The 25,768-nt window shown below is 51.5% G+C and overlaps 1 protein-coding gene across 1 annotated transcript in view; it reads right to left on the bottom strand.

Annotated features, from left to right (window-relative positions):
- The window catches only part of ERI3 (ERI1 exoribonuclease family member 3), a 142,294-nt gene that overhangs the window by 104,652 nt on the left and 11,874 nt on the right, over positions 1-25,768 (bottom strand). Inside the window, exon 2 of the mRNA XM_074266139.1 lies at positions 16,393-16,678. Coding sequence (XP_074122240.1) covers positions 16,393-16,488 — 96 coding nt within the window. The 5' untranslated portion in view covers positions 16,489-16,678. The remainder of the gene's footprint in view (positions 1-16,392; positions 16,679-25,768) is intronic.

Here is a 25,768-nt window from a genome sequence, read left to right as displayed (position 1 = left end):
ATAGACCGGTAGATCAGTGGAACAGATTAGATACAAAGGACAAAAAAGGGTACATCTATAGCAATCTAATCTTTGACAAACCCAAAGATTCCAACATTAGGGATAAAAATTCATTATTCGGAAAAAACTGTTGGGAAAACTGGAAATTAGTATGGCAGAAATTAGATATGGATCCACACTTAACACCATATACCAAGATAAGATCAAAATGGGTCCATGATTTAGGCATAAAGAGGGAGATAATAAATAGATTAGAGGAACAGAGGATAATCTACCTCTCAGACTTGTGGAGGAGGAAGGAATTTATGACCAGAGGAGAACTAGAGATCATTATTGATCACAAAATAGAAGATTTTGATTACATCAAACTAAAAAGTTTCTGTACAAATAATACTAATGCAAACAAGATTAGAAGGGAAGTAACAAATTGGGAAAATATTTTTAAAAACAAAGGTTCTGACAAAGGTCTCATTTCCAAAATATATAGAGAACTGACCCTAATTTATAAGAAACCGAACCATTCTCCAATTGATAAATGGTCAAAGGATATGAACAGACAATTCTCAGAGGAAGAAATTGAAACTATATCCACTCACATGAAAGAGTGTTCCAAATCACTACTGATCAGAGAAATGCAAATTAAGACCACTCTGAGATACCACTACACACCTGTCAGATTGGCTAAGATGACAGGAACAAATAATGACAAATGTTGGAGGGGATGTGGGGAAACTGGGACACTAATACATTGCTGGTGGAGTTGTGAAAGAATCCAGCCATTCTGGAGAGCAATCTGGAATTATGCCCAAAAAGTTATCAAACTGTGCATACCCTTTGACCCAGCAGCGCTACTACTGGGATTATATCCCAAAGAAATACTAAAGAGCGGAAAGAGACATATATGTGCCAAAATGTTTGTGGCAGCTCTTTTTGTTGTAGCTAGAAACTGGAGGATGAATGGATGTCCATCAGTTGGAGAATGGTTGGGTAAATTGTGGTATATGAAGGTTATGGAATATTATTGCTCTGTAAGAAATGACCAGCAGGAGGAATATAGAGAGGCCTGGAGAGACTTAAATCAACTGATGCTGAGTGAAATGAGCAGAACCAGAAGATCACTGTACACTTCAACAACAATACTGTATGAGGATGTATTCTGATGGAAGTGGAAATCTTCAACATAAAGAAGATCCAACTCACTTCCAGTTGATCAATGATGGACAGGGGTAGCTGCACCCAGAGAAGAAACACTGGGAGGGGAATGAAAATTGTTAGCACTAATATCTGTCTGCCCAGGTTGCATGTACCTTCGGATTCTAAAGTTTATTGTGCAACAAGAAAATGATATTCGCACACATGTATTGTACCTAGACTATATTGTAACACATGTAAAATGTATGGTATTGCCTGTCGTCGGGGGGAGGGAATAGAGGGAGGGGGGGTAAATTGGAAAAATGAATACAAGGGATAATATTATAAAAAATATATATATATATATAATAAAAAAAAAAAAAAAAAAAAAGAAAAAGCCTCCTGCAGAAGGAGAGGGGGAGCTGACTCTGAAGGACAGCAGGGAGCCAGCAAGGGGAGGGGAGGAGGGGCAGCACTCCAGGGGAAAGGCCCAGAGCTGGGACACCGTCCCTCACCTGGACTGGACTCAGGGCAGTCGCATCTTGGAGGCTGGAAAGGCCAGAAGGGGTCAGTGCATGAATGGCCTGGAAAGCCCAACAGCCCTTTCCACTTGATCCCTGAGCTAACAGGGAGCCATTGGGGCTTACTGAGGGGCAGTGGGGGAGGCTGGCCCAGGACCCCAAGGACAGGTCGCCCACACTAACCCTACTTCTGACACAGTCATTGGGCGGAGTGCTGTCGACCCAGGGACCGCTGGGAAGCTAGAGACCAGCCCTAGAGACCAGCCAGGTCCGAGATGGCTCAAAGCCCTTCCTGCTCTCGTTAGGGAGGAGCGTGGCAGAGCCTGTCAGACCCAACTCGGGTTTATCTAATAGTTCTCCCTGCTCATGAGAGAGGGGGAGAGTTTGAGGAGCACGTGGAGAATGGGGAGAAAATGGGGAAGGACTGGGTGTTAGAGCAGCAAAGCCCCCAGTGCAATCTGAACAAATCCTGCAGAACGGAATCAATGGCCAGACCCCAAAATGCTTTGAAAAAAGAAGAGAAAAATCTTTTGTCTCAGTTTCCACTCTTGAAAAATGGAAAGATGATAAGAGCCAGCGCCCCATGGGGCTGTTGTAAGAATTTAATGAGATGACATATGTAAGAGGCTTTGTAAGGCTGACAATACAAATGCTGCCTATTATCATCATCATCACCATCATCATCATTATTATCGCCATTCATCATCATCATCCATTGGGGGCAAATAGCACATCCAGAGATACAGACAATAAGGCTCTTGATCTTGCCATTACCCCCAAGGGCCCTGCTGGCACGTTCCGTCCGATCGGAATCTTTTACCATCACATCCCTCCATTGCTTTACAACACCAACCATGTTCTTCTTCCTCACTGTGACCTCTCAGTTCTTTCCCAAGCCATCACCCCCCCCGCCAGATTCCTACCCTGATCCCTTGGTAAACGAGTTCACTGCAATGTTATTTTCTACCTTGGAATCTCTTGTCCCCTTATTCTATCAGGGATCTCATCTGCCATACTCCAAGCCCGGACCACTCCCGTCACCTGCCACCTCTGCTCTACTAACGTGCTGGGAGACGTCACACACGCTGTGCTAAGTGGATCCACTACAAATGTACATTATATAACTTCAACTGGGCCCTTCCTGCAGCAAGGCTCTAATCAAGTCACTGCCCACTGGTCACCTCTCAAGTGCCCTTCTCCCATCCTATAAGCCAAGGGCCTCGACCTCATACTTCAAAAAAAAAAAAGAAAAAGTCATTCCCCAAATGCTTGTTCTTATCTTTCCTCCTCTTCCCCTGAAAACGCTCTAGATGTCATTCTCTCTGATCTCCTCCTTTGTCACTGTCCCATGAAAAGGCAAAAAGCATCCATGACTTTATCCCCCTTCCCCAAAGTGGAACGTACTCAGCAAGGAGTGGCCACATGATCAGATCTACTCTTTAAGAAAATAACTCTGACAGCTGAATGGAAGACAGGCCGCAGTAGGGAAACAGCGGAGGCAAGGAGACCGACCAGCAGACTACTGGAAAAGTCTGGGGCGAGGACTGATGAAGACTTGAATTAGGACCATGATTGTGACGTCAGAGAGAAGGGCTGGATGTGAGGAATGCTGTGAAGATAGAAATGACAAGATTTGATAATGGACTGCATATACAGACTGAGTTCAAGTGAGGAATCAAGGGTGACACAAAGATGGAGCCTGGATGGTAGGTAGGAAGAAAAGAGGGTTTGATGAGGCAAAAATCATGAGTTCTATTTTCCTGAGGCAATCGGGGTTAAGTGACTTGCCCAGGGTCAAACAGCCAGGTGTTAAATGTCTGAGATCAGATTTGAACTCAGGTCCTCCTGACTTCAGGGCTGGGGCTCTATCCACTGAGCCACCTAGCTGTCCCATGAGTTCTGTTTTGGACCTGTTGGGTGGAAGATGTATGTCCATGTGACAAAGTTGGTGTTATAGGCCGACAGCTTAAGAAAGAGGAAGAATATCTAGATCTAGCGCTCATTTACACAGAGAGAGTAAGACACAATGGAAAACGCCTTGGGAGATTTAGTGGGCCTGTGATCTAGATGAAGATCCTACAAGGAAAACAGCCACAGACAGGTCAGGTGGGGAAAAAGAAAACCGAGGGATGGCAGAATCACTCACACTCCCCAAGAAGAATAAATATCCTGGGGAAGAGGATGATCAGCAGTGTCAAAGAAGGATGAAGGGGGAGGAAACGTCATTAGGTTTGGTGACTAAGGGGTCACTAGTAACTTTGGAGAGAGCGAAAGAAGCCAGATAGGCAGAGAATGAAGAAGAAAGTAGAGCGAGAGGCATGAAGGACGGCTTCCTCAAGGTCAGGAGGAGAGGTCAGATACAAGACGGCAGGGAGGGGAGATGGTCCGAGCGTGTCTGTGTCGGCGCAGGGTGCTCTCACAGCCTAGAGGAGAGACGGGGTGCTCAGAAAAGCTGCTACAGAGAGTGGGATGAGTGAATCAGTTCAGGTATAGTCACTGCCTGACTGAAGTGAGGGCCCAGGGGAGATGGTGTAAGAGTCACTGAATGCAGAGAACAGGCATCAGGCTGGGTAAGGGAGGAAAGCACAATGATAACAGCAGCTAGTACTCAGGAAGTACTTTAGAGGACAGATTTGCTGACACTGCCATTGGAAGTGACCATCAGACATGGAACCTCCTGGCTCCTCTGCCATGACCACTGAGCTGAGAGAGTATAAAGGGCAGCCAGGGAGGGGGCCAGAAGGAAGCCGGGTATCAATGAGAGTCAGGAGATGGAAGGAGTGGGAAATGCAAAGTTCTGCTATGAAAGCAAGTTGGTTAGCTACAGAGGGCAGCAGTGTCTAGGGGAATCTTGAAGGGTCTTGAGTTCATGGCCTATGAGGGTCTGCTGAAGGCACAGTCAGCCTACAGGAGAGAAAACTCTGAGGGGAGATGCTTAGTTTCCAAGCGCTCCTCTGAAAGGCTCTCACCCGGAAGAGAAAGGTTTTTCTTGGTCTAAGAAGAAAGAACAAGGAGGCCTGAGCAAAAGCTGGAAAGCAGCAAGCTAAGCCTCGATGGGCTCTGCCCTCACTCTGCCCCGGCCCTCTGGAACTTCCGCCTCTATTCTCAGGCCCCAGCACTGCGCTTGGCATTCAGGAGGCACTCCATAAATGTCTGCTGAAGGGATTCTGAGGAGGTCAGGCCACAAGCCCTTCAAGCAAGTGGGGGCTGGCTCAACCACCTGGCACCACTCTGCCCTCCACAAAGTCCACAGAACTGGGCAGAAGCTCCGTGCTAAGAAGAGGACAGACGCCACCGCAGGAGAGACTTAGGCTAGATCAGAAGCAGTGCCAGATGAGGAAGGGGGCTCTACCCTGCAGAGTCTTTCCACAGCCATCTTCAAAAAGACACTGGCCTCTGACTGGCAGAGGGAGGGAATGGGATAAATTCCCAGGGTCCTGTCCCAGCAAGGACCCAGTAAGGTTAATTTGTGGAAGGAGCCAGGATTTGCACAATAGGTCTCCCCAAGAAGAGGCTCCTGGCCCGTCCAGAGCACAGGGCACTTCTGGAAACAGGCTTGATAAGCCAAGCAAGACTTTGGGGGGACAGTCCTGGCACTCGGGGGAGCCAGACTCTGAATGGTGGTGGTGGCGGAAGGCTTGGAGCAAGGTTCTGGGGAGTGTAATGGGGGAGAAGAGCTGAGAGCCAGTTTCTGCAAGGGAGAGGGCCCAGGGGGTGTCCCGGGAGCTGCTCTGTAGAGAATGGGATCCCTCAGGAGGAAATGGGGTGGGGGTGGGGAAGAAGGGGCACGTTTGGGAGCCAGAGTCACAGGCAGAAAGATGAGGGAGTCGGCGCTGAGTACCTGAGAGATCCAGGTGCCACTCTGCCCTGAGCAGGAGCAACACAGTTTGCTTCAGTTTCTCTGGTGTGTATTTTTTTTAAGTCATTTTATGCACAAGGAGCTTATTTCTTAAACAAACACTCGTGGTTTTGATTTACACCGAAGACGGCTCCTAAATAATTTATGGCGGGTTAAATTTATTGCAGAGCCCTGGCTGGCTGCAAATTCGAATTGCCAAATAATTAGATTTTAGGGCCAAGCTTATAAATTATCCGTCGATTTGTCCGGACTTGTTTGTCAGCTGCTTTGTGCTCCAGGTCATCTTTGGCATTGGGCTATTTGTGTTTTAATTGTTGATTTGCACTTTGACAGATGAGAGCGGACGCCTCCAAGTTTCAGGGGGAGGACGGTGGGGAAATCAGGGCTTGAAAAGGCTTATTTTTCCCTCCCTCCCTCTCCCTTCTTCCCATGTCAACCTCAAAGCCATTAAAATAGAAAAGAGCTCCAATACAGACTAGTAGCTGCGTGTGTGTGTATATGTGTGTGTGTGTGTGTGTGTGTGTGTGTGTGTGTGTGTGTGTGTATACACACATACCATTTACTTTCACTCAACCTGAGTTTTAAGAAAACAGATAATGCTGCAAGTCAGAGATAAAAGTCCAGGGATCACGGCTCTCTGCAAAGACGCCCCGCCCACAGATGCCAGGTCTACATGGAGACAGACAGAGGGACCTGCACTCACCCCCAGCTATAGAGCGGCCCGCCCCAGATGGAGCGCTGAGGTACCGGCCGCCTCAGCGAAGCAGATCCTTTGGGGCACAGCCTGGAGCCCAGTGATTGCTGTGGAGCTTCTGTACACACACATTCATCACAAAACTAAGGTCCGACAGGGAGGAGGCCCGGCCCTCCAGTGCCGCTGAGGCAGGGAAGGGCCGTGGCTCCCGCCGCTGTCCTGGTGGCCATCGGCCCACAGGGGAGGCTCCAGCCAGATCCAAGAGCAAACTCACCTGGTGGCGGGGACATTTCTTAATCCTGACCATCTCTCTCTTCCCTCTCCCCTTAAGAAGAGAAGGTGCAGACCAGGAAGGCTCAGCTAACCAAGGATCACCAAGAATCCCCCTTCCCTCAGGGACCATGACTCTGACCTCAATGCACATGACCCACAATGCACTACTCCTGCTCAGCCAATTTCCCCACAAAGTGGATTGATCTGGCCTGGAGTCAAATGACTTGCCTAGGGTCACACAGTAAGTGAATGATTTGTCTGCTGAGGTACAGGGGAGCTAGAGGATACAAACAATGGTTTCATTAACACGAGACAGCTGGGCCGCACTTCAGGGTTGGGGGAATGGGGCAGCTACTTCCCACAGTCAGCTCTGGGTCCCCACGAGTGGACGAGGGGAATGACAGAAGCCCGTCACACTGACTGCAGGAAACAGCCTCAGCAAGCAAGGAGCAAGCCCTCAGGCAGCAGCGGGGGGGGGGGGGGGGGGGGGGCGCGAGGGGCTCTTCCCAGGGCTTCCGCCCCAGGACCTGAGGGGCTCCCTCGGCTTCTCCAGGGGGTAGCCAGGAAGCCTGCCCCAGATCTCCCAGGAAGGCGGCAATAGAGCAGGGATGGAATCTGGGTCTAAGCTACAGAAACGCACCTCAGGAGCCAGTCCCCTCCTAAGCTACAGCCCTCAGACGGCAGCCCTGCCTGCACTGCCCATCACTGGGGGATGGTGAAACTAACCCTGTTCTATCCCAGCTTCCAAGGCTGCTAATTTCCCCAGGAGGCCCTCCAAAAGACCAAGGAAGGCTGTAAAATGGCCCTGCCTGGGGGGGGACAAACCCCTCTGGCGCCCAAAGCTAGGCAGCCCCATCCAAGGCCCCGGCTCCTGGGCATCCCCCGCTCTGCAGAGAGGGAGAGGTGGGCCACGATTCTCCACCTGCCAAGGGAAGGCTTTTCCAGGCTTCCTGTCTGTCAGAAGAAAAGGCAGGGAAAACTCCAGAGCTCCCACCTGGGAGTTCCTTTCCCACCCCTCAGGGAGCCACAGCCACAAGCCCAAGGGCCCTGTCTGCCTGTCTCTCAGCATCCAAGGCAAGGGGAGGGAAGAGAAAACTTAGTCTTCCTCAATGTTCAAACCCTTCCCCAAGCAAGGGATCCCCTCATGGGAGAGGGCAGCCTGAGAAGCATCACCCCCAGTTCTTAACAGTCCTCACCCATAAATGACCCGGCCATTCTGGAGAACAATCAAATTGGGCTCAAAAAGTTCTCAAACTGTGCACACCCTTTGATCCAGCAGTGTCTCTCCTGGGTCAGTATCCCAAAGAACTTTTAAAGGAGGGAAAGGGACCCAGATATGCAAACATATTTGTGGCAGCCCTTTTTGTAGTGGCCAGAAACTGGAAACTGAGTGGATGCCCATCCATTGGGGAATGGCTGAATAAATTGTGGTATACGAAGGTAATAGATTATTGTTCTTTAAAAAATGAACAAGCTGGTTATAGAAAGGCCTGGAAAAATTAACATGAACTGATGCTGAGCGAAACAATCAGAACCAGGAATACACTGTACACGGTAACAGCAAGACTGTGCCATGATCAACTATGAAAGGCCCCTTCAGTGGTTCAGTGATCCATGGCAATCCCAATAGACTTTGGACAGAAAACGCTGTCTGCAGCCAGAGAGAGAACCAAGACTGAACATAAATCGGCACATGCCGTGTTTACTTCTCTTTCTATTTTTTTTCTCTCCCGTGGTTTTTCCCTTTTGCTCTGATTTTTCTCTCCAACATAATTCATAAAACAATGTGTATTAAAAATTAAAAAAAAAAGAATACACACACAAACCAATCCTCGCCCACCACCTGCCTTGGGTGACAACACAAAGGCTCTGAGCCTTCCCTCCCGGAGACCCCCAGGCCTGCCTCCCCTGGAGCCGAGAGGGACTTTCCTTAGAATCCACTCCCCTTAGAAAACACCCATCAGACCCTGCCCTACAGCCACAGTCCCCTTCTGGGCAGGACACGAGTCCCAGCTCCAGATTCTAAGCAGCTGCCAAGGAAGATTCAGCCTTACATGCCCAGGGGAGCTGCTCACCACAGATTGACTCAGCAAACCGAGGGGAAGGCAGGCAAGGGACAGAGGGAGATGGAGGCGGGAGGACAAGGGAATGGAAGGGGCAGCTTCGTGCCTGGAGCACCCACAGCCCCCAGAGGGTCAGTTTGCGGCTGCATTAGCTCCTGGGCCATTCGGAGCCCACCTGCTCTGCCCAGACTTCTCTTGTACACTGGTCCAGAGCGCTCCATCAGAACGCCAAGCCCCCAGAGTCCCTGTACAGCACCAGGTCCTCAGCCTGGTGCAACCCAGAGCGGGACATGGCCCACCCCTCATCACCTATCCAGTCCTCGGTGTCTGGATCCTCTCCCTTTCTTTGATCCTAGTAAATGAGGCTTCTCTAAAGAGCCGTTCCAGGACTAGGAGCTGGCTCTGTTGGGCTGGGCCCCGGGCAGGGGGACGTGCAGAGGGGCAGATGGAGGTGGCATGGCCCCTAGGGTGGCAGCTCCCATTCCCTGCAGGTGAGGGAGGGGCCAGGGGCTTCTTGCTCAGGACCTGGCTTCCCCGGCTTCCTGGCTGAGCCCTAGGAGTCTTCCCAGGGGCTCCCCTCACAGCTCCTACACTGCCTCACCCAGCCAGTATCTGCAGCCCCCGAGGGAGCAGGCACACGCCCCAACACCAGGGCCTCAAAAAACCACTTGGGGCTCATGGTGCCATCGTCCCACAGCTTCCCCCCGCCCTATAGGCCTGGCCCTCCAGCCATCAAGCACAGCAGGTCTCAGGACTCCGAGAGCCAGCCCAGCACCATGGGGCCACCCCAAGTCCTTTGTCTGAGCCTCTTCTTCCCCCACTGCAGTCTCCTCAAGCTCTCACCCCTCACCTTGTTCTTTACCCTCACCATGACTGCCAACCCCTCCCCCTCTCACCCCTACCACACTTACCACCAGCCTCTTCTCGAGTCCCTCACCCCTTTATTCTCTCCCTGGCTTGGAGCTCAGCCTTACGATCTCAGCGCCCACCCCTGCCCGTGCTCCCATGCATGTGCTGCGGGAAATCGTGACGTCGTCCTGACTGAATCGCCTGGACACGGCTGTGCCATCATCTCCCTGGACTCTCTCCACAAGGAAATCTTCCCACTCCTCCAGTGACCACCACCCTCCTCCAAACCTTTCCTCGGCCCTCGACCTCCCATAATGCCCTCCTTTCCCCTCACATCCCATACCCAGCTGCTACCCTCTCTTCCCTGTGTCTCACATGAGGAGCTGACCCTTCTCAGCGCCAAGGCTGAGCCCTCTCCCCACCCATTCTCCCGGTCTTCCGCCAGTCACCTTACCCCATCCTCCTCCCCTGCCTGGCTAACCCCACACCCCCAAGGCCATCCAAGCCTCTGCTTTCCTTCCCCTCCCCCTCTTCTAAGCCCTGTGCCCCCTCCACCTGAGATCTCCTTCTCCAAAGTCACCGATGCTCTCTTAGCTGACAAATCCAACAGCCTCTTCCCCTGTGCCCGGCTCCCTGACCTCTCCACACCGTCCCTCGCCTTCTTCCCCAGCACTTTCTTCTGGTTCTTCAGTCTGCCGGACCACCCCTTGGTCTCTTTTGCTGGTTTTTCTGTCCTAGGTTCTCTTCCCTTTTTCCCCTATAGTTGGAACGAGGCTCAGACTGGAACCCGGCTGTCACCCGGCTGTCACCCTCCATCTCCCCCCTTTCTCAGCCCCCCCCACATGTGATCAGGTCGGGTCCTGTCATTTCCACTTCCCCTGCGTGGTCCCCACCTTGGAGCAGGCCCCCGTCACGTGTCTGCCCTATTGCAGTAGCTGCTGAGGGGGGGGGGTCTCCCTACTCCAAGCCTCCACACAACAGGGAAGACTGGGAAGGGGGGGATGCTGGGTTTTGTTTTAGCCACGTTAAGTCCAGGAAGCCCGTGACAGGACACGCGTGGAGCTGTCCAACAGGAACCTGGTAACGTGGGCCTGGCGCTCAGAGTGGGAACCATCTGCATACAGAAGATAGGAGACTCTGGGAGCCAACCACGGGGAGGGTAAGGAGAGAGAAGGCAGACTAGCTCGGGCCCAGCGGTGTCAGGGGAGACAGCAAGGTTATGGGAATCCAGGAGGGTGGGTGGTTGGCAGTACCCAAAGCTGCCCCTGGCATGGCGGCCCTCAGCAGGGCAGCTCCAGGGCAGGGCCCAGGGGCAGGAGGCTGGTCTCTAGAGCAGTCCACACCCTGAGCACAATTCCCATTGTTTCACCCCTCTCCCACCCTCTCATGGCTATTTTTTTCCTACAGTTTTGGTCTGGCTGAAAATAAAGACATCGCAGCTTGGAGAAAGCTCTATCCCACTCCTTGGGCCAAGGACTTCCTTTTCTCTACCTCCGTACCCGCCAGGGGCGAGTGGGCCATCAGGGACAGCTAAGGAAGGCCTGTCTTTGGGGAGCCTTCCCTGAGGGGGCGCCCACAGGGCTCTCCGCCCATCACTCAGCCCCGCTCATCTGGCAGACAGCGCCAGCTTTAATGCCATAACATATAACCCCTCCACGCTAACAGGAAATACGGCATGCGCCAGGGGAGCCTGAGTTATTGAGGCGATGCTGAGCATAACTCTGAATTTCCTGATTTGGGTGCATTTAATCTCCACCATAATGTTACTTTAATGTCACTTTTGCATTTTATTTCCAGCCTAGAAGAAGAACATCAGGGCCTTCCTGCAGCCCACGGCCAGGCCCAGTGACTGGGGGCTGGGGGGGGGGGGGGGGGGCTCTAAGCCCAGGCTGCCATGCCGGACCGGCCCAGCCAGGCCAGGGGGGTGCAGGGCAGACAGAACCTAATCCAGGCCCTCCTTACAGGTGCCCAGGGGACTCCAAAACAGACCTGGGCAAGGGACAGGGCTGGGGCCGCAGGACAGCAACACCCGGGGAGGAGACCCGCTTTAACTGGGGCTAGGAGAGAAGCCAGGATGTGGGGAGGAAAATCTTAAATTTCCTCCAACTTTTCCAGAACACTTTCCTTCCTTCCTCCTGGAGAGCTGCCAGGCTGCCCATACTAGTCCAGCTAAAATCTCAACAGTTCTGGAATCTTCCAATTACCCCCACACCTTCTCCATGAGTCTCCTCCCAGCCCTGAATCAGCATCTGAATGGCTCCCTTTATAAGAGCACTCATTTACTAGCAGGTTAACTGGAAATGCAGACGGGGCTCCTGCAAACGTTCCCAAGCAAAGAAATCCCGCCAGACACAGACCAAACGCTAGGAAACCCAACGATGGAGGCAAACTCATAGAACTCAGGGCTAGAAAGGCCTGGAAGACACCTCCGTGCAGCGCCCTTAGTAACAGGCCCTCCAGGTCCAGGGCTCCTTGCACGTCCCTGGGCACTGCCAGAACGCCCCTCTGAGAAGCCCAGGGGGAAGAAGACCTCCAAGACACTGGACCTAGGCTGGGCTAGCTTCAGTCTGACACAAAATCTTCTCATGTCCCCCCTGTACTGTTCCTGAGTCTCCCCTTGGGGCCAAGCAGATCTAGAGCAACCCCTTCTCCCTGGACACAGCCCTTCAAACACTGGAAGACAGCTCCCATGTCCGCCCCGAGTCTTTTTAGGCCACCCCCCCTCCCAGAATCCACTCAACAACCAGCGCAGGTCCGTGTCACTCCTAGCAGAGATTTGGGGAAGAAGGGGTTGCGCAAGGCCGTGGCTCCAGACTGGGGATGTCCACCGGGGATGGGGAGGTCTCACACACAAGCCCTGCTGCTCAGGGAGTGGACCCAAAATGGATACAAGAGGCCCAGGAGCACTCCTGCCCTCTGCACATGGTCATTTCTCATTAGGAAGAGGACATGTGAGGGATGCTCCAGGAGAAAAAAAGTGGGCCTTTTACAACTGTGTATTTGAGGTACTTTCAGGAGGGGCTAAACTTAACCTAAGACCCTTAAATCAGCCAGCTTTCCCATCTTGCCAAAGCTGGAGCCTCCAGCATGGTCGCAGTCCATCACCCCAAGAATCGGGGCAAGACCAGACAGTTCCACGGCATGCTCTCAAGCATCCCCTCATTTCAGCTCAGAAGACTGAGGCTGACTCAGCGTTCCCACCTCTCCACCTTCACCGTACAGACGAAACCCAAGAGACTGAGAAGACAGCTTCAGAATTCCCTTTCATAAGCACTGTTTAAGCACCTACTGGGAACGGGCCTTGTGCAGGCCTGAGCAATCACCATCCTATCAGCAGGGACAAAGTGGACAGAATGAATCATAGGCAAACAAAACACAAGGTGAGGGGGGATGGGAGTGTATCTGGAAAGAAAACCCCTGGGGAGAAAGTACTGAGATCTAGGCCCACAAAGACCCCAAGGGGAAGGTGAGGACTGTTTGTGTCCTCCCATCCTCGGGAGGTACCTGTGAGCTGGGCAGGAAAGGAGAGATTTGGGGGTCAGGAAGGTCCCATAAACTGAAGCCCAGTTTGGCCAGATTCCAATGAGAGCAAAGGGTCAGAGAGGACTCTGACAGTGCCGTACCACAGGGATTCCAGAAGACCGAGGCTCGAGCAGCCTCCCATCTTCCAGGGCCCTCAAGCCGTGTGATCCCAGGCAGCTACCTTACACAGCCTGCCTCAGTTTCCTGAGAACAAAGAATAATAATGGCTCCTGAGGATCTACTATAGAAATGCCTCCCAGGGAAAGGGACCCACATGTGCAAGAATGTTTGTGGCAGCCCGTTTTATAGTGGCAGAAACTGGACACTGAGTGGATGCCCCTCAGATAGGGAACGGTTGGATAAATTATGGGATATGAATGTTATGGAATCTTATTGTTCTGTAAGAAATGACCAACAGGATGATTTCAGAGGCTTGGAGAGACTCACATGAACTGATGCTGAGTGAAATGAGCAGAACCAGGAGATCGCTGTACACTTCAACAAGGAGATGAATCAAATCAGTTCCAATTGTTCAGTGATGAAGAGAATCAGCTACACCCAGAGAGAGGACTATGGGAACTGAGTGTGAGTGCAACACTTTCTGTTATTATTTGCCTGCATTTTTGTTTTCCTTCTCAGGTTTTTTTTCTTCTAGATATGATTTTTCTTGTGCAACAAGATAACCATATAAATACGTATACATATATTGGATTTAACATACATTTTAACATATTTAACATGTGTAGGACTGCCTGCCATCTAGGGGAGGGGGTGTGGGGAAGGAGGGGAAAATTTGGAACAGAAAGATTTTCAAGGATCAATGTTGAAGAATTCCCCATGCATATATTTTGTAAATAAAAAGCTATGACAAAAAAAAAAAAAATCAATGGAGCAACCCAAAAAATAAAAAAAATAAACCAAAAACCAGAAATGCCTCCCAGCAGAGAGCGTTTGGCCTCTGGGTGCAGGAGGACATGACTAGGGAGAGTGCAAATTTGTTATAAGGGTTTTACTTTTCTGCCAATGGGAAAGGTGGGGAGAGAAAATCAATTTTTGTTCATTAGAAACAAAATTTATTCATAAAAATGAATGATAACCCTAGAGAGTGCATTAGAGTCAGGTTGCAAAGAGTTTTACTTTAAAGGCTAGAGAGAAGCGTTTGTATCTGATAATCTTATATGTGGTAGAAAGGAAAATGATAATAATGAGCCAGCATTTCTCTATTTGCTCCTCAGGTGATATTATCATTCTCCATTCTACAGCTAGGAAACTGTGGCCGGCGGGGGGAGGGGCCTGGCCTGCGGTCACACAGCTCGGGCCCTCCTGACTGTGCCGGGCCCCGCCAGCTCCATGCGGAAGGCTCTCCTCAGCTGGAAGCCCTCCTTCCTTGGCCTCAGGGTTACACCTTTGTCCTGGCTTCCTCTGCCTCTGCTTTCCTGGCCCACCACCCATCGCCCTTTGCTTTCCTGAGTCCTCCAACTAGGCTGCAGGGCAGCTGGGATGAAAGTTCACCCAGTGAACCTCAAAAAAAGCGCACGTGTGTGTGTTCTTTCTTTTTAAAAATTGCATCTGGACAGATTCCCTTGTCCAGGAACTAGCTTGCCCCCTGCCCCATTCCTTCAGACCCCCCGACATGCCTGGGAACCAATGGGCTCTAATTCTGGCTGCCCACCTGAGCTGTCATCCCTCTTTCCAAGTATGTCCCCAGCCCACGGGCGCCATCCTGCCTCTTGTTCCCTGGAGCTGCCCGGCACCCCCGAGTCCCCCCAGACTCTGAATTGGCCAGGAGTCAACAAGCCCAGCTGCTCCCCAGCACCAGCCTCCTTGGTTATCCAACTCCCAGCCATCTTTCCAAGCCTTGCCCATGGTTCAATACCTTCCCCCAAAGTTTGCCGCCTAAACGATAGGCAAGGAAGGCCTGTCCTCCATCCCATGGTCCCTCTGCGCCCTGCCTGTGACCTCTCAGTCAATACATCCTAAAGCCTGGGCAGCCTCCCTCTGGGAAGAAGCCGTTGTTTTTACCCTTTCCTTCAAGTCTCACACGGATCCACCAGGAGCTTAATCTTTCTGAACATCCCGTCTCCCACCCCCTCTGCTTCCAGAGCAGGGGCCCCAGCCCCACTTCTGCAGGGCTCCTCCCCACCGCGCCCGGACGACTCAGGAGGAAGAGCACCGCCTGGGCCCGATTCTTCCACAGCGCGGGCACACACCGCGCACCTGGGACACATGGGCAACCCCGGAGCTCAGAGCCGCAGGTCCTCCCGAGGGGGGTATCCAGGACTGCCCACCCCCAAGTGAGAGTGCCGTCTCCGGGGTCCTGACCCCCAGGCCAGCGAGCTCCCAAACTCTCAGCGGCTCCCCTGGCATTCTCCGCCCCCCAAGCACCTGCCGCACCCTGGTCCTAGCCTCTGGATCAAGCAGAATGCAGCAATTCTCCCTTCCCCGAGATCATGGTTCCCACCGTCAGCCATGGGGCTTAGCAGCTGGAAGGAACCTCAGCAGCCCCCGATCCAAGACCTCACAGTACAGATGAGCCACCGACTCATGCGGGTCTGGTGAAGCACCTACTATGTGCCAGACCCTGAGCATCTCCTCTGACCCGCACGACAAGCCTGCAGGGGAAGTGCGGGTATTTCCTTTTGACGGTTGAGGTTAGTGAGGCAAAAGAGGCTAAAGGAGCTGCTCAGGCTCACGTAGCTCAAGTCCGAGGTTGGATCTGAACTTGGGTCTGTCTGACTCCAAGCAAAGGCTCCTAACTTGGGCCTGGAGGGGGCCACGTGTGCATTGCAGAGGGAAGGGGGAGTCACAGAGAGAAGGGGCGGGGCGGACATCCAGTCCCACCAGAACCCAGAGAATGAGTCTCAGGAGGGCCCTGGGGTCACAAAGAGGCAGCAGGGAGCAGATGGATGTACCCACACCGCATTCCCTGCCTTCGTCTATCTGAATTTGACCTACACATGCTGCCCTCTCTGGGCCTCCCCGGCCACGGCCCCTCCTAGCGGGGGATCATGCCCCCAAACCACTGCCTTGTTCAGCAGTCGGAGGGCCTGCTGACAGTCTGTTTTGTTCCGTGATGTCCTTCCCCTAGACGGTGTCGTCACCATGACTGCCCTCGCCGGCTCTGTCCAGGGTGGGGCACCAAGACCACGGCTTCTCCAGCTAAGGTCACGGCAAGCAGCACCCGGGGCTGCCAAGCCTGACTGGCTGCCCTCTGGCTGCAGACACCTAGGCCCGGGCAACACGGGCCCTGCCTCCAATGCACCACGCAGCCCGAGCTCGGGGGCCCCAGCACCAATGTCCCTCCCAGTAAGAAACAGCTGCAATGGTTAAGGCTGCCCCCACTACATCATCCAGCACACATTCAGGACCCCAAACACCCCAGAGTGCCCCCCCAGGCATTCCCCCAGGGCAGCGCATCACGCCCCCGGGGACACCGGCAGCACCCGCCCCCATCCCACTCTCAAGGCCCCTGGCAGTCACCTGAGGATGGATCTGCGGCTTGTCACAGGTAGCCTCGAAGTCCAGCACTAAGAAGTAGTGGTACCTCTGTGGAGGGATGGCCGCCATGGCCGCCATGGCCACCCCGAAGCCGTGAGTCGCCAGCGTCTTGCCGGAGATGGAGCCGAGCTCCGGGACGAAGAGGAGGAGAAAAAGGAGGAGGAGGAGGAGGAGAGCCCCGCACTGTCCTCGCCTTCCACAGCGAGTCTGGAGAGAGCCTCACTGTCCCAGGACGGCCAAATGCTGCTACCATTGAACACCCAGAAGTCTGGAGGGAGGAGGGGACAAAAGACACGCCGTTACTCTCCCCCAGCACCAGCAGGAGGCTCCGAGACCCACCGGCCCTCCCTGATGCCTGCCCCCAGTAGCTGCCCAGGCTGGGGCCCAGCGGAACCACCGGCATCCCAAAGTGACCACAGAGAAATGGGGCTCCTCCCCACCCTGCACCCCAAGGGGGCAGAGCCCTGAGCAGCTCGGATGGCCACCACCAGGAGGGAGAGCCAGAGGAGGGTCAGTGAGTCACCACACGGCTCTGAAACGCCAGCCAAAGGTGGCAAACGGTCCCAGCCTTCAAAGAACTTCCAGTCCAATAGGAGAGCCAGCATGCAGATGCCCGGTACAAACGGAGGACCAACGACAACAGAAGGCAAGGGTGGGCAACAAGAAGGGCCTCCTGCAGAAAGGAGGATGGCAGCGGAGCAGAGGAGGAGAGGGGGAGCCCCAGGGGCAGCCTGGGGCACAAAGGAGGCAAGGGAATGGCTAGCCGGGCCCCCCACGTCTGGGGAGAGGAGTTCAGGCTGTGAAGGGCTCCAGTGCTGCACATGCTTGATCCTGGCAGTTAGAGGGAGGCCCCAGAGGCTGGCTGGCAGGGGAGGGGGCTAAGGCAGGGGCACCTATGAAAAAGCCATGGCAGTGGTCCAGGTAACAAGGGCCTGCAGCAGGAGGCGACCTGGTGAGTGCGGAGGAGGGAACCTCTGGGAAAGGGGTGGGGGGCAGGGGCTGAGGTGGAGGGGCAACAGGGAGGTTGGTCATGCCCTGGAGGGCCACAGGGAGGATTTGGGGATGAAAGTGAGCTGAGATTGGATGTGCTGAGTCTAAGATGCCCACGGATACACCTGGAGGCTCCACAGAGGGATCTGGACTAGATAGAGAAGGGGGACTCCTGCTACCTGAGCCTCCGGGAGCTGACTAGAGCAAATAGAGGAAGGGAGAAGAGGGCCAAAGAGAGAGCTAGAGGGTCTGGACCTGCCTGCCCCCCTCCCCTCCGTCCCCCACAAGCCACCTCAGCCTCCACAGATGCTCACGATGCAGGACCTGTCCATGCTGCCCCCCCCCAACGCAGCCCACGCAGGAGAATCAGGGAGCAGCCGCTGTCCCCCACAACGTCCATCCCGGGGCTGACTCCGTCTCAGGGCCCCCACAGTCTGGTAACTGTGAGCCTGGTGACCACAAGCTCTGGCTGCCTTGGCTACTGGGCCAGAAGCCTCACCCAGCTGGGGCAGGAAGGACTAAAGCTCTGCTCCAGTGACCTAGGAGTCCACAGGCAGAGACACGGAGGGATTCCACTTCTGGTCGGCCTCCCTCAAGCTCTGCAGCATCTGCTGCACCAAGAACAAAAGCAGAGCCCTTTGGAGCCAGGGATTCCATTCCCAGCAGCACTGATGCCCCTCACTGTCTCTCCTACCCCCCCAAACTTCTGCAGGCTGCAGGAGGAGCCTCCCAAGTCAGGCACATGTAGGGCGCCAGGTGGGGAGCTCCAGGCCAGCAGAGTCGTCCGAGAGCAGCCGCAGACTCGGCCACAGAACCACAGACCCACCACCCACGGCACCCTTGGGGCGGGGACAGCCCACAGGATGAGAATGGGGGGGCAAGGTGTCCTAGGGTCAGCTTGAGGCTCCCCTCCCCCCATGAGGCAGGTTCAGGACACAGACAGGGCCAGTGGATGCTGATAATCCTCCAGCTCAGCTTGGTGCCCGTTTCCCTCTCTGAAATGGGCTTTCAATGGAATCTGAGCAGCGTTACTCCAGGTCCCACCTCAAGAGAACTATTTTACAGCCTTTTCAAGTAACAGCAAAAAGAGCCCATAAAAATGCAGCTGTTAGACCCAAAGCGGGCTCTCATTTCTCTGGGACTCGGGCCACGAGCTGAGAGGCTGGTGCCCCCTCCCTGGGGCTATTTCCCAACATGCATAGCACCGGCATAGCCCCCTCCTTCTCCACACACTCTGATATGACCAGACCCAGGGCTGAGCCTGGGAATCCACCTCCCTGTGCACGGGCCTAACTGCTCCCCTGCACAATCAGGTGGTCCAGGAGTGTTTGTGGCTGAGCCCACACGATGCCCAGAGCCACCCAGGGCACCTCATCAGGGCACCTCACCTGCGGCACCTCACCCAGGCCAACTAAAAGCGGAAAGGAATGTCCACTAACAATGCACCATAAATGGTCATGAGGCCCAGCTGGCCTTTCAGCCAGGCCCTGCCTCCTGGTTCTGCCCTCTGGAGCCCATCAGGACAAGCCCCAGCCCTCTCCCACGTGCCACTCCTGCATGCATGCCGTAGCAGGCAGTGCCACCTGGTCCCCCAGCACCCATGACGGCTACAGGCAGACATACGGTAGCAGCTCTTCAGGCCTGGCGGGAAGCATCATGGCCACTTGTGGGAAAGTAAAGGCCCTCGCACCCATGCCAGGAGCTCCGGGGCAGCCTGGGCACCTGCGGGGTCTGGAGCTGGTAGCCAGGCAAGGTAACAAGCAGTTCTGGGCTGGGCATGCAAAGGAGGTCCCTGCCCTCTAGCAGCCCCGGGGGCTCTGGAAAGACTTCCTGCCGAGGGTAAGGGGGAGCCCAAGACAGAGAAGAAGGCCAGCCAACTGGAAAAAGAGGAGGGGGAGAGTCTGCTGGCTCTGAGGGCGGCCCTTCAGAGGATGAACTGGAGAGGGAAAGACACCCAAAGGCCAACTCCACAGCAGAGGGCAGACACAGAGCAGGGGGGAGCAGAGGTCACAAGGCGTGGGAATGGGTTCAGAGTTCAAGGCTGCGCTCAGCAGGGAGGTGAGGGCTGGATGTAGAGATGGGACAGGGCGAATACCCGGAGGGAGGAGTAAGGAGGCCCCAGAACCCAGCCTGGTGGCTGCTTTCACCCAAAAATTGGCAGGAGGACCAGGAGACAGAGCAGGGGGCAGGGGAAGCCAGTCAGAGCAGTCAGAAGCTCCCGGAAAAGGTGAGGAACGAGAAAAGCGTGGGAGGCTTGCCGCCTGGGACTCCCTAGAACTCCCACTGTGGAAAGCCAAGATGAGAGTGCAAAGCGGGGGGGAGGGAGGTGCAGGAAAACATATGGCAGAGATGGTTCCCTTCCCCCCCAGAATAACTCACCTCCCATCCTGCTAGCATCAAAGAGCAGAGGCAGGAGCCCCCTCCCCGCACCAGCATTATGTCTGCCAGTACAGGGCCAGCCCAGACTGGCCAAAGGGATGCCCCAGAGGAACTCTGTACCAGGCCAACCCCCGACACAAGAGAGCAAGCCCAGCAGCTCCAGCACCAGCCCCTCCTCAGGCACCTGGTCTAGTCACCCACCTAGCCATCAGGGGGGAGGCAGAACAGGTGAGGCAAAAGCCCCCTGGCACGGGCGGCTGGATCCAGGGGGAGGACGCCTGTCCCCGCGTCCCCCCCCCCCCACCGGGGCTCATCTGGGCCCAGTATTGACCCAGACAAGAGAAATGGCTGCTCTGAAGCCCTGAGTGTGCATCAGGTAAATAACACACGTGCCAAAACACACATTTAATGAGGTAAATAATATGCCTTTATAAAAAGACTCAATCTGTGTTTACCTGAGAGACCAAGGAAACGAGGCATCCCCAGACTAGAGGAGACCCACAGAGGGGTCAACTCAGCCCGTGTCTTGGGTAAACACACACTGCATTGCATTATGGAGAGTGGCTGGTAGGGGAAGAGAGAAGGAAGGAAGGAGGAGCAAGAGAAGGGAAGAAGGGGCAAGGGAAGGAAGGAGGGGGCAAGAAAGGGAACAGGAAGAAAAGAGAAGGAGCAGGGGAAGAGTGCAGACTGAGGAACAGGAGGATGTGGAGTGGGACACGAAGAATTACTCCCCCCAACCCAGACATCTAGAGCTGTTTGAGAGCTGGCTATTTTCATCTCACTTGGATCCAACACATTCAAACATGGGCTCAGGAGCTCAGCATGGCCAGAGCTGTGTCCATTCCAAGGAAACTCAAGAGCCCCAAACATGAGTCTAAGAGACAGCCTAGAAGTCAAGAATCACGGTCCAGGCCTCCCTCCCCCCACATGCACCTTTTCTGCTAGCCCCCCCACCCACACAGGGCCTGTGCCCTACCCCAGAGGTGCCACGCCTGAGAAGTGCCAGGAGCACCACGACAAGCAGGAAAGCACCTCAGAGACCACAGGACAGTAGGCCCTTCTCGACACCATTAGGGCCCCAATGTAAAACTCCCTTCGTGTCAGAGGTGAACAGGACTCAGGTAATATCTAGGAAGGGGAGGACTCACACATTCAATCAATGGCAAAGCTGAAAAACAGAATGGGGTTGCTAAGTTAAAGCCTTGCACGTTTCAGAAGTAAAATCAGAGAAATTACTTCTAGTGCTTTGCCCCTCAACAGAATCTTTATTAAAACCCAAAATCCATGGGCTTCTCATTAATGTCCAAAAGCGAACTCACTCTCTTATCTCACTCAAATCTTCCCCTTTTCCCAATTTTTTTGCTGGTCACCAAGATATCACCTCTCTGACCCTTTACTTCCCCTGATACTGTCACCATCTTGGGGTGGTCCTGACCCAAGGACCCAAGGGAAGGTGGACCACCTTCCCTACTGCAATAGTCTCTGGGTGGGTCTGCCCCCAGCCTCCACTCTCTCTTCACTCCCACAATCCTCCAGAGGTTTTCTTAAGTCCTGCAGGTAACTCCTCAGGCCTCCGTCCAGCACATAAGGCCACATCTTTCCTCCTTTGGCGACCCTAGAGAAGCTAGGCCAGCTGAACACAGCAACCGAGACGCTCACTTGGCAGAGACTGACCCAGCCCCCAAAACACTGAGGTCAGGGCTGCCTCCCTGCTTGTCCAGGGTTGGAGTTTCCCAGGGCCTCCAGTCCTGGCAGACAAACCATCACAAAGCTGGTACAGACGTCAGAAGCCAAACTCCCTGCCAAGCCGTCCGTGCTTCTCAAGCCCTCAGAAGAACCCATGAGGAAACTTTGCCTAGGACGCCCCACAGCCTCAAGCCTCTCTGCAAGCTGCCCTCATGGCTCCTCACTGTTCAGTCCTCTTAGGGCCGAGGAGACCAAGGCTAATCCTACCTCCCAAACACCGCCTGCCACAGATCGGAAGCCAGCGGCCACGGCTTCTCTTCTCTAGGATTATCTCCAATTCCTTCAGCAGGTCCTCAGGTGCCCTGGATCAATCACTATTCCCTCCATCTTGCCAACTTATCCTTCCTAAAATGACCCAGAACTAGGCACAATCCTCCATGACAATTGTGCTCACCAAGCACAGAACTGCTGAACTGCCCTGCCCTCCTTCTAAACAATGATTCCATGAATATGCCCATTGCGGCCAAAAGAAATAGATGTATATGCATGGTGTGAGGAGTAGAGAGGAAAGGAGGGGGGCAGTGAAGTGAGAGAGACAGAGATTAGAGAGGCAGAAAGAAGAGAGATCAGAGACAGTGAGAGAGAAGGAGACATACAGAGTTAGAGAAAGGGAGAGAGAGAAAGGCAGAGACAGAGAGGAGGGGGGAAAGACAGGGAAAAGGAGAAGGACAAGCAGAGGAAGAGGAATGAAGTGATAAGGGCCTACATCAATAAATAAGTGGTTAAAAGAGAGAAACAAAGCATTTTAAAATAAAGTGTTACATGTTTAACATGTATGGGAATGCCTGCCATCTAAGGGAGGTGGTGGAGGGAAGGAGGGGAAAAGTTGAAACAGAAATGTTTGCAAGGGTCAATGTTGAAAAATTACCCATACATATGATCTGTCAATAAAAAGCTATAATTAAAAAATAAAATAAAAAATAAAGTGTTTCAAACTATTAACAACCATAGGAAAGACAATAGATGGTTATGATCAGTTTTGGAGAGGGTGCAGAAAGACAGGTATACGAATACATTGTTGGTGAAGCTGTGAATTGATCCAACCATTATCAAAAGCAACAAAGAAAGCTACCGTAACGTTCCTACTCTTTCACCCAGAGATCCCACTGCGAGGTGTTTATTTTTAAGGAGGTCAATTGACAAAAAGATTCCACAGACATCAAAATACTCATAGCAGTACTTGTAATAGGAAAAAACTGGAACTGAAACAGATACCCGTCAAGTGATGAATGGCTAACAACTCTGCTCCACTAATGAAAGAAAGTATTACGAGTGTAAGGAAAGGTGAATATGAAAGCTACTGGGAAGCTTATTTGAAATAATGTAATGTGAAGTAAACAGGATCAGGAAAACAATACACCACAACAATGTTAGGAAAGAACAATAATAAAACAATTGAAACTACATGCTGTGAAACTGAAATGACCAAGTCAGGCCCAGAGAAGAGGCAAGGGAAGACAGCTCTTTCTCTTCTTTCAGGGGTGAAGAATGGAAGATTTGGATGGATTTATTAGTTTTGCCAAACTGTTTTTTTCTCTTTTTAAATTATATGTCATAAGGAATGAAACTCAAGGCATAAGAAATGCAGGTGATGTAAAAATAAAAGACAAAAAAATTATTTTTAAAAATGCTTGCTGATTGATGAATTCATCTGATAATTTTGCAATTGACTTTTTGAACCCTAGGTATAAAACTTTACATTTATTCTAATTCAGTTACTCTAAGGTAGAAAATCTATGGAACGACATTCATGACTTAGAATATGTTCAAAGGAGGATAACTAAGAGTGAGAGGAATAGAGAACATACCATCCAAGGACCTCTTAAGCTCAGTCATTCAACCAGTTCTGAAGTCCCCTAACTAGGTTTGTACCAGAGTCTTTAACAAACACTGTCCTGAAAACCAAGTATAACAGGCCCTCTATTTTCTCCTAGTGAACTTTTTCCTTCCTCCTGATGACTCTTATGGGAAAAGGACATGAACAATCCAAAATCTGCTCCTGGTGTCCCAAGTTTCAGTCATCTCTACTAACACACACACACACACACACACACACACACAAACACACACACACACAATATTATATTAAATTTTTTCCAGGATCCTCAGCATTTTTATACATTACCAACACAATCCAACAGCAAGAGATACAAAGAGAAATTCCATTCAAAATAACAGTCGATAGTATAAAATATTTGGGAATATATCTACCAAAGGAGAGTCAGGAATTATATGAGCAAAATTACAAAACACTTGCCACAAAAATAAAGTCAGATTTAAATAATTGGAAAGACATTCAGTGCTCTTGAATAGGCCGAGCGAATATAATAAAGATGACAATACTCCCCAAACTAATCTATTTATTTAGTGCTATACCAATCAGACTCCCAAGAAACTATTTTAATGACCTAGAAAAAATAACAACAAAATTCATATGGAAGAATAAAAGGTCGAGAATTGCAAGGGAACTAATGAAAAAAAAGTCAGAGGAAGGTGGTCTAAGTGTACCTGATTTAAAGCTATATTATAAAGCAACAGTCACCAAAACCATTTGGTATTGGCTAAGAAATAGACTAGTTGATCAGTGGCATAGGTTAGGTTCACAGGGCAAGATAGTGAATAAAAATAGCAATCTAATCTTTGACAAACCCAAAGATCCCAAATTTTGGGATAAGAATTCATTATTTGACAAAAACTGCTGGGAAAACTGGAAATTAGTATGGCAGAAACTAGGCATGGACCCACATTTAACACCACATACTAAGATTAGATCAAAATGGGTCCAAGATTTAGGCATAAAGAACGAAATCATAAATAAATTGGAGGAACATGGGATGGTTTACCTCTCAGACTTGTGGAGGAGGAAGGAGTAGGTGTCCAAGGGAGAACTAGAGATCATTATTGATCACAAAATAGAAAATTTTGATTACACCAAATTAAAAAGTTTCTGCACAAACAAAACTAATGCAAACAAGATTAGAAGGGAAGTAACAAATTGGGAAAAAAATTTTACAGTTAAAGGTTCTGATAAAGGCCTCATCTCCAAAATATACAGAGAATTGACTTTATAAGAAATCAAGCCATTCTCCAATTGATAAATGGTCAAAGGATATGAACAGACAATTTTCAGATGATGAAATTGAAACTATTTCCACTCATATGAAAGAGTGTTCCAAATCACTATTGATCAGAGAAATGCAAATTAAGGCAACTCTGAGATATCATTACACACCTGTCAGATTGGCTAAGATGACAGGAACAAATAACGATGAATGTTGGAGGGGCTGTGGGAAAACTGGGACACTGATGCATTGCTGGTGGAGTTGTGAAAGAATCCAACCATTCTGGAGAGCAATCTGGAATTATGCCCCAAAAGTTATCAAACTGTGCATACCCTTTGACCCAGCCATACTACTACTGGGCTTATACCCCAAGGAACTACTAAAGAAGGGAAAGGGTCCTGTATGTGCCAAAATGTTTGTGGCAGCCCTTTTCATAGTGGCTAGAAGCTGGAAGATGAATGGATGTCCATCAGTTGGAGAATGGTTGGGTAAATTATAGTATATGAAGGTTATGGAATATTATTGTTCTGTAAGAAATGACCAGCAGGATAAATTCAGAGAGGCTTGGAGAGACTTACATCAACTGATGCTGAGTGAAACGAGCAGAACCAGAAGATCATTATACACTTCAACAATGATACTGTACGAGGATGTATGCTGATGGAAATGGATTTCTTCAACATAGAGAAGAGCTAATCCAATTCCAAGTGATTAATGATGGACAGAACCAGCTACATCCAGAAAAGGAACACTGGGAAATGAGTGTAAACTGTTATTTTTACCTTCTGAATCCAATTCTTCCTGTGCAACAAAAAATTCGGTTCTACACACATATATTGTATCTAGAATATACTATAATATATTTAACATGTATAAGACTGCCTGCCATCTGGGGGAGGGGGTTGGGGGAGGAAGGGAAAAAATCTGAATAGAAGTAAGTGCAAGGGATAATGTTGTAAAAAATTACCCATGCATATGTACTGTCAAAAAAAAAAGTTATAATTATAAAATAAAATAAAAATTAAATTATATTAAAAAAAATTTTTTTTCCAGGAATTGCACTGAAGTCATCAGCCTAGAGGATCTACAACCTTCCCTCTGGAAGCACTCACAAGGAATCAGGTCCTATGATCCTACAGAAAGGAAAGGTCACTCTCCTCACCCACTGGGTGATGGAGTGA

The sequence above is a fragment of the Sminthopsis crassicaudata genome, chromosome 4 (genome assembly GCF_048593235.1).
Source record: "Sminthopsis crassicaudata isolate SCR6 chromosome 4, ASM4859323v1, whole genome shotgun sequence".
Classification (NCBI taxonomy): domain Eukaryota; kingdom Metazoa; phylum Chordata; class Mammalia; order Dasyuromorphia; family Dasyuridae; genus Sminthopsis; species Sminthopsis crassicaudata.
The sequence above is the reverse complement of the archived record's forward strand: the minus strand, read 5'-3'. Positions and strand labels throughout refer to the sequence as shown.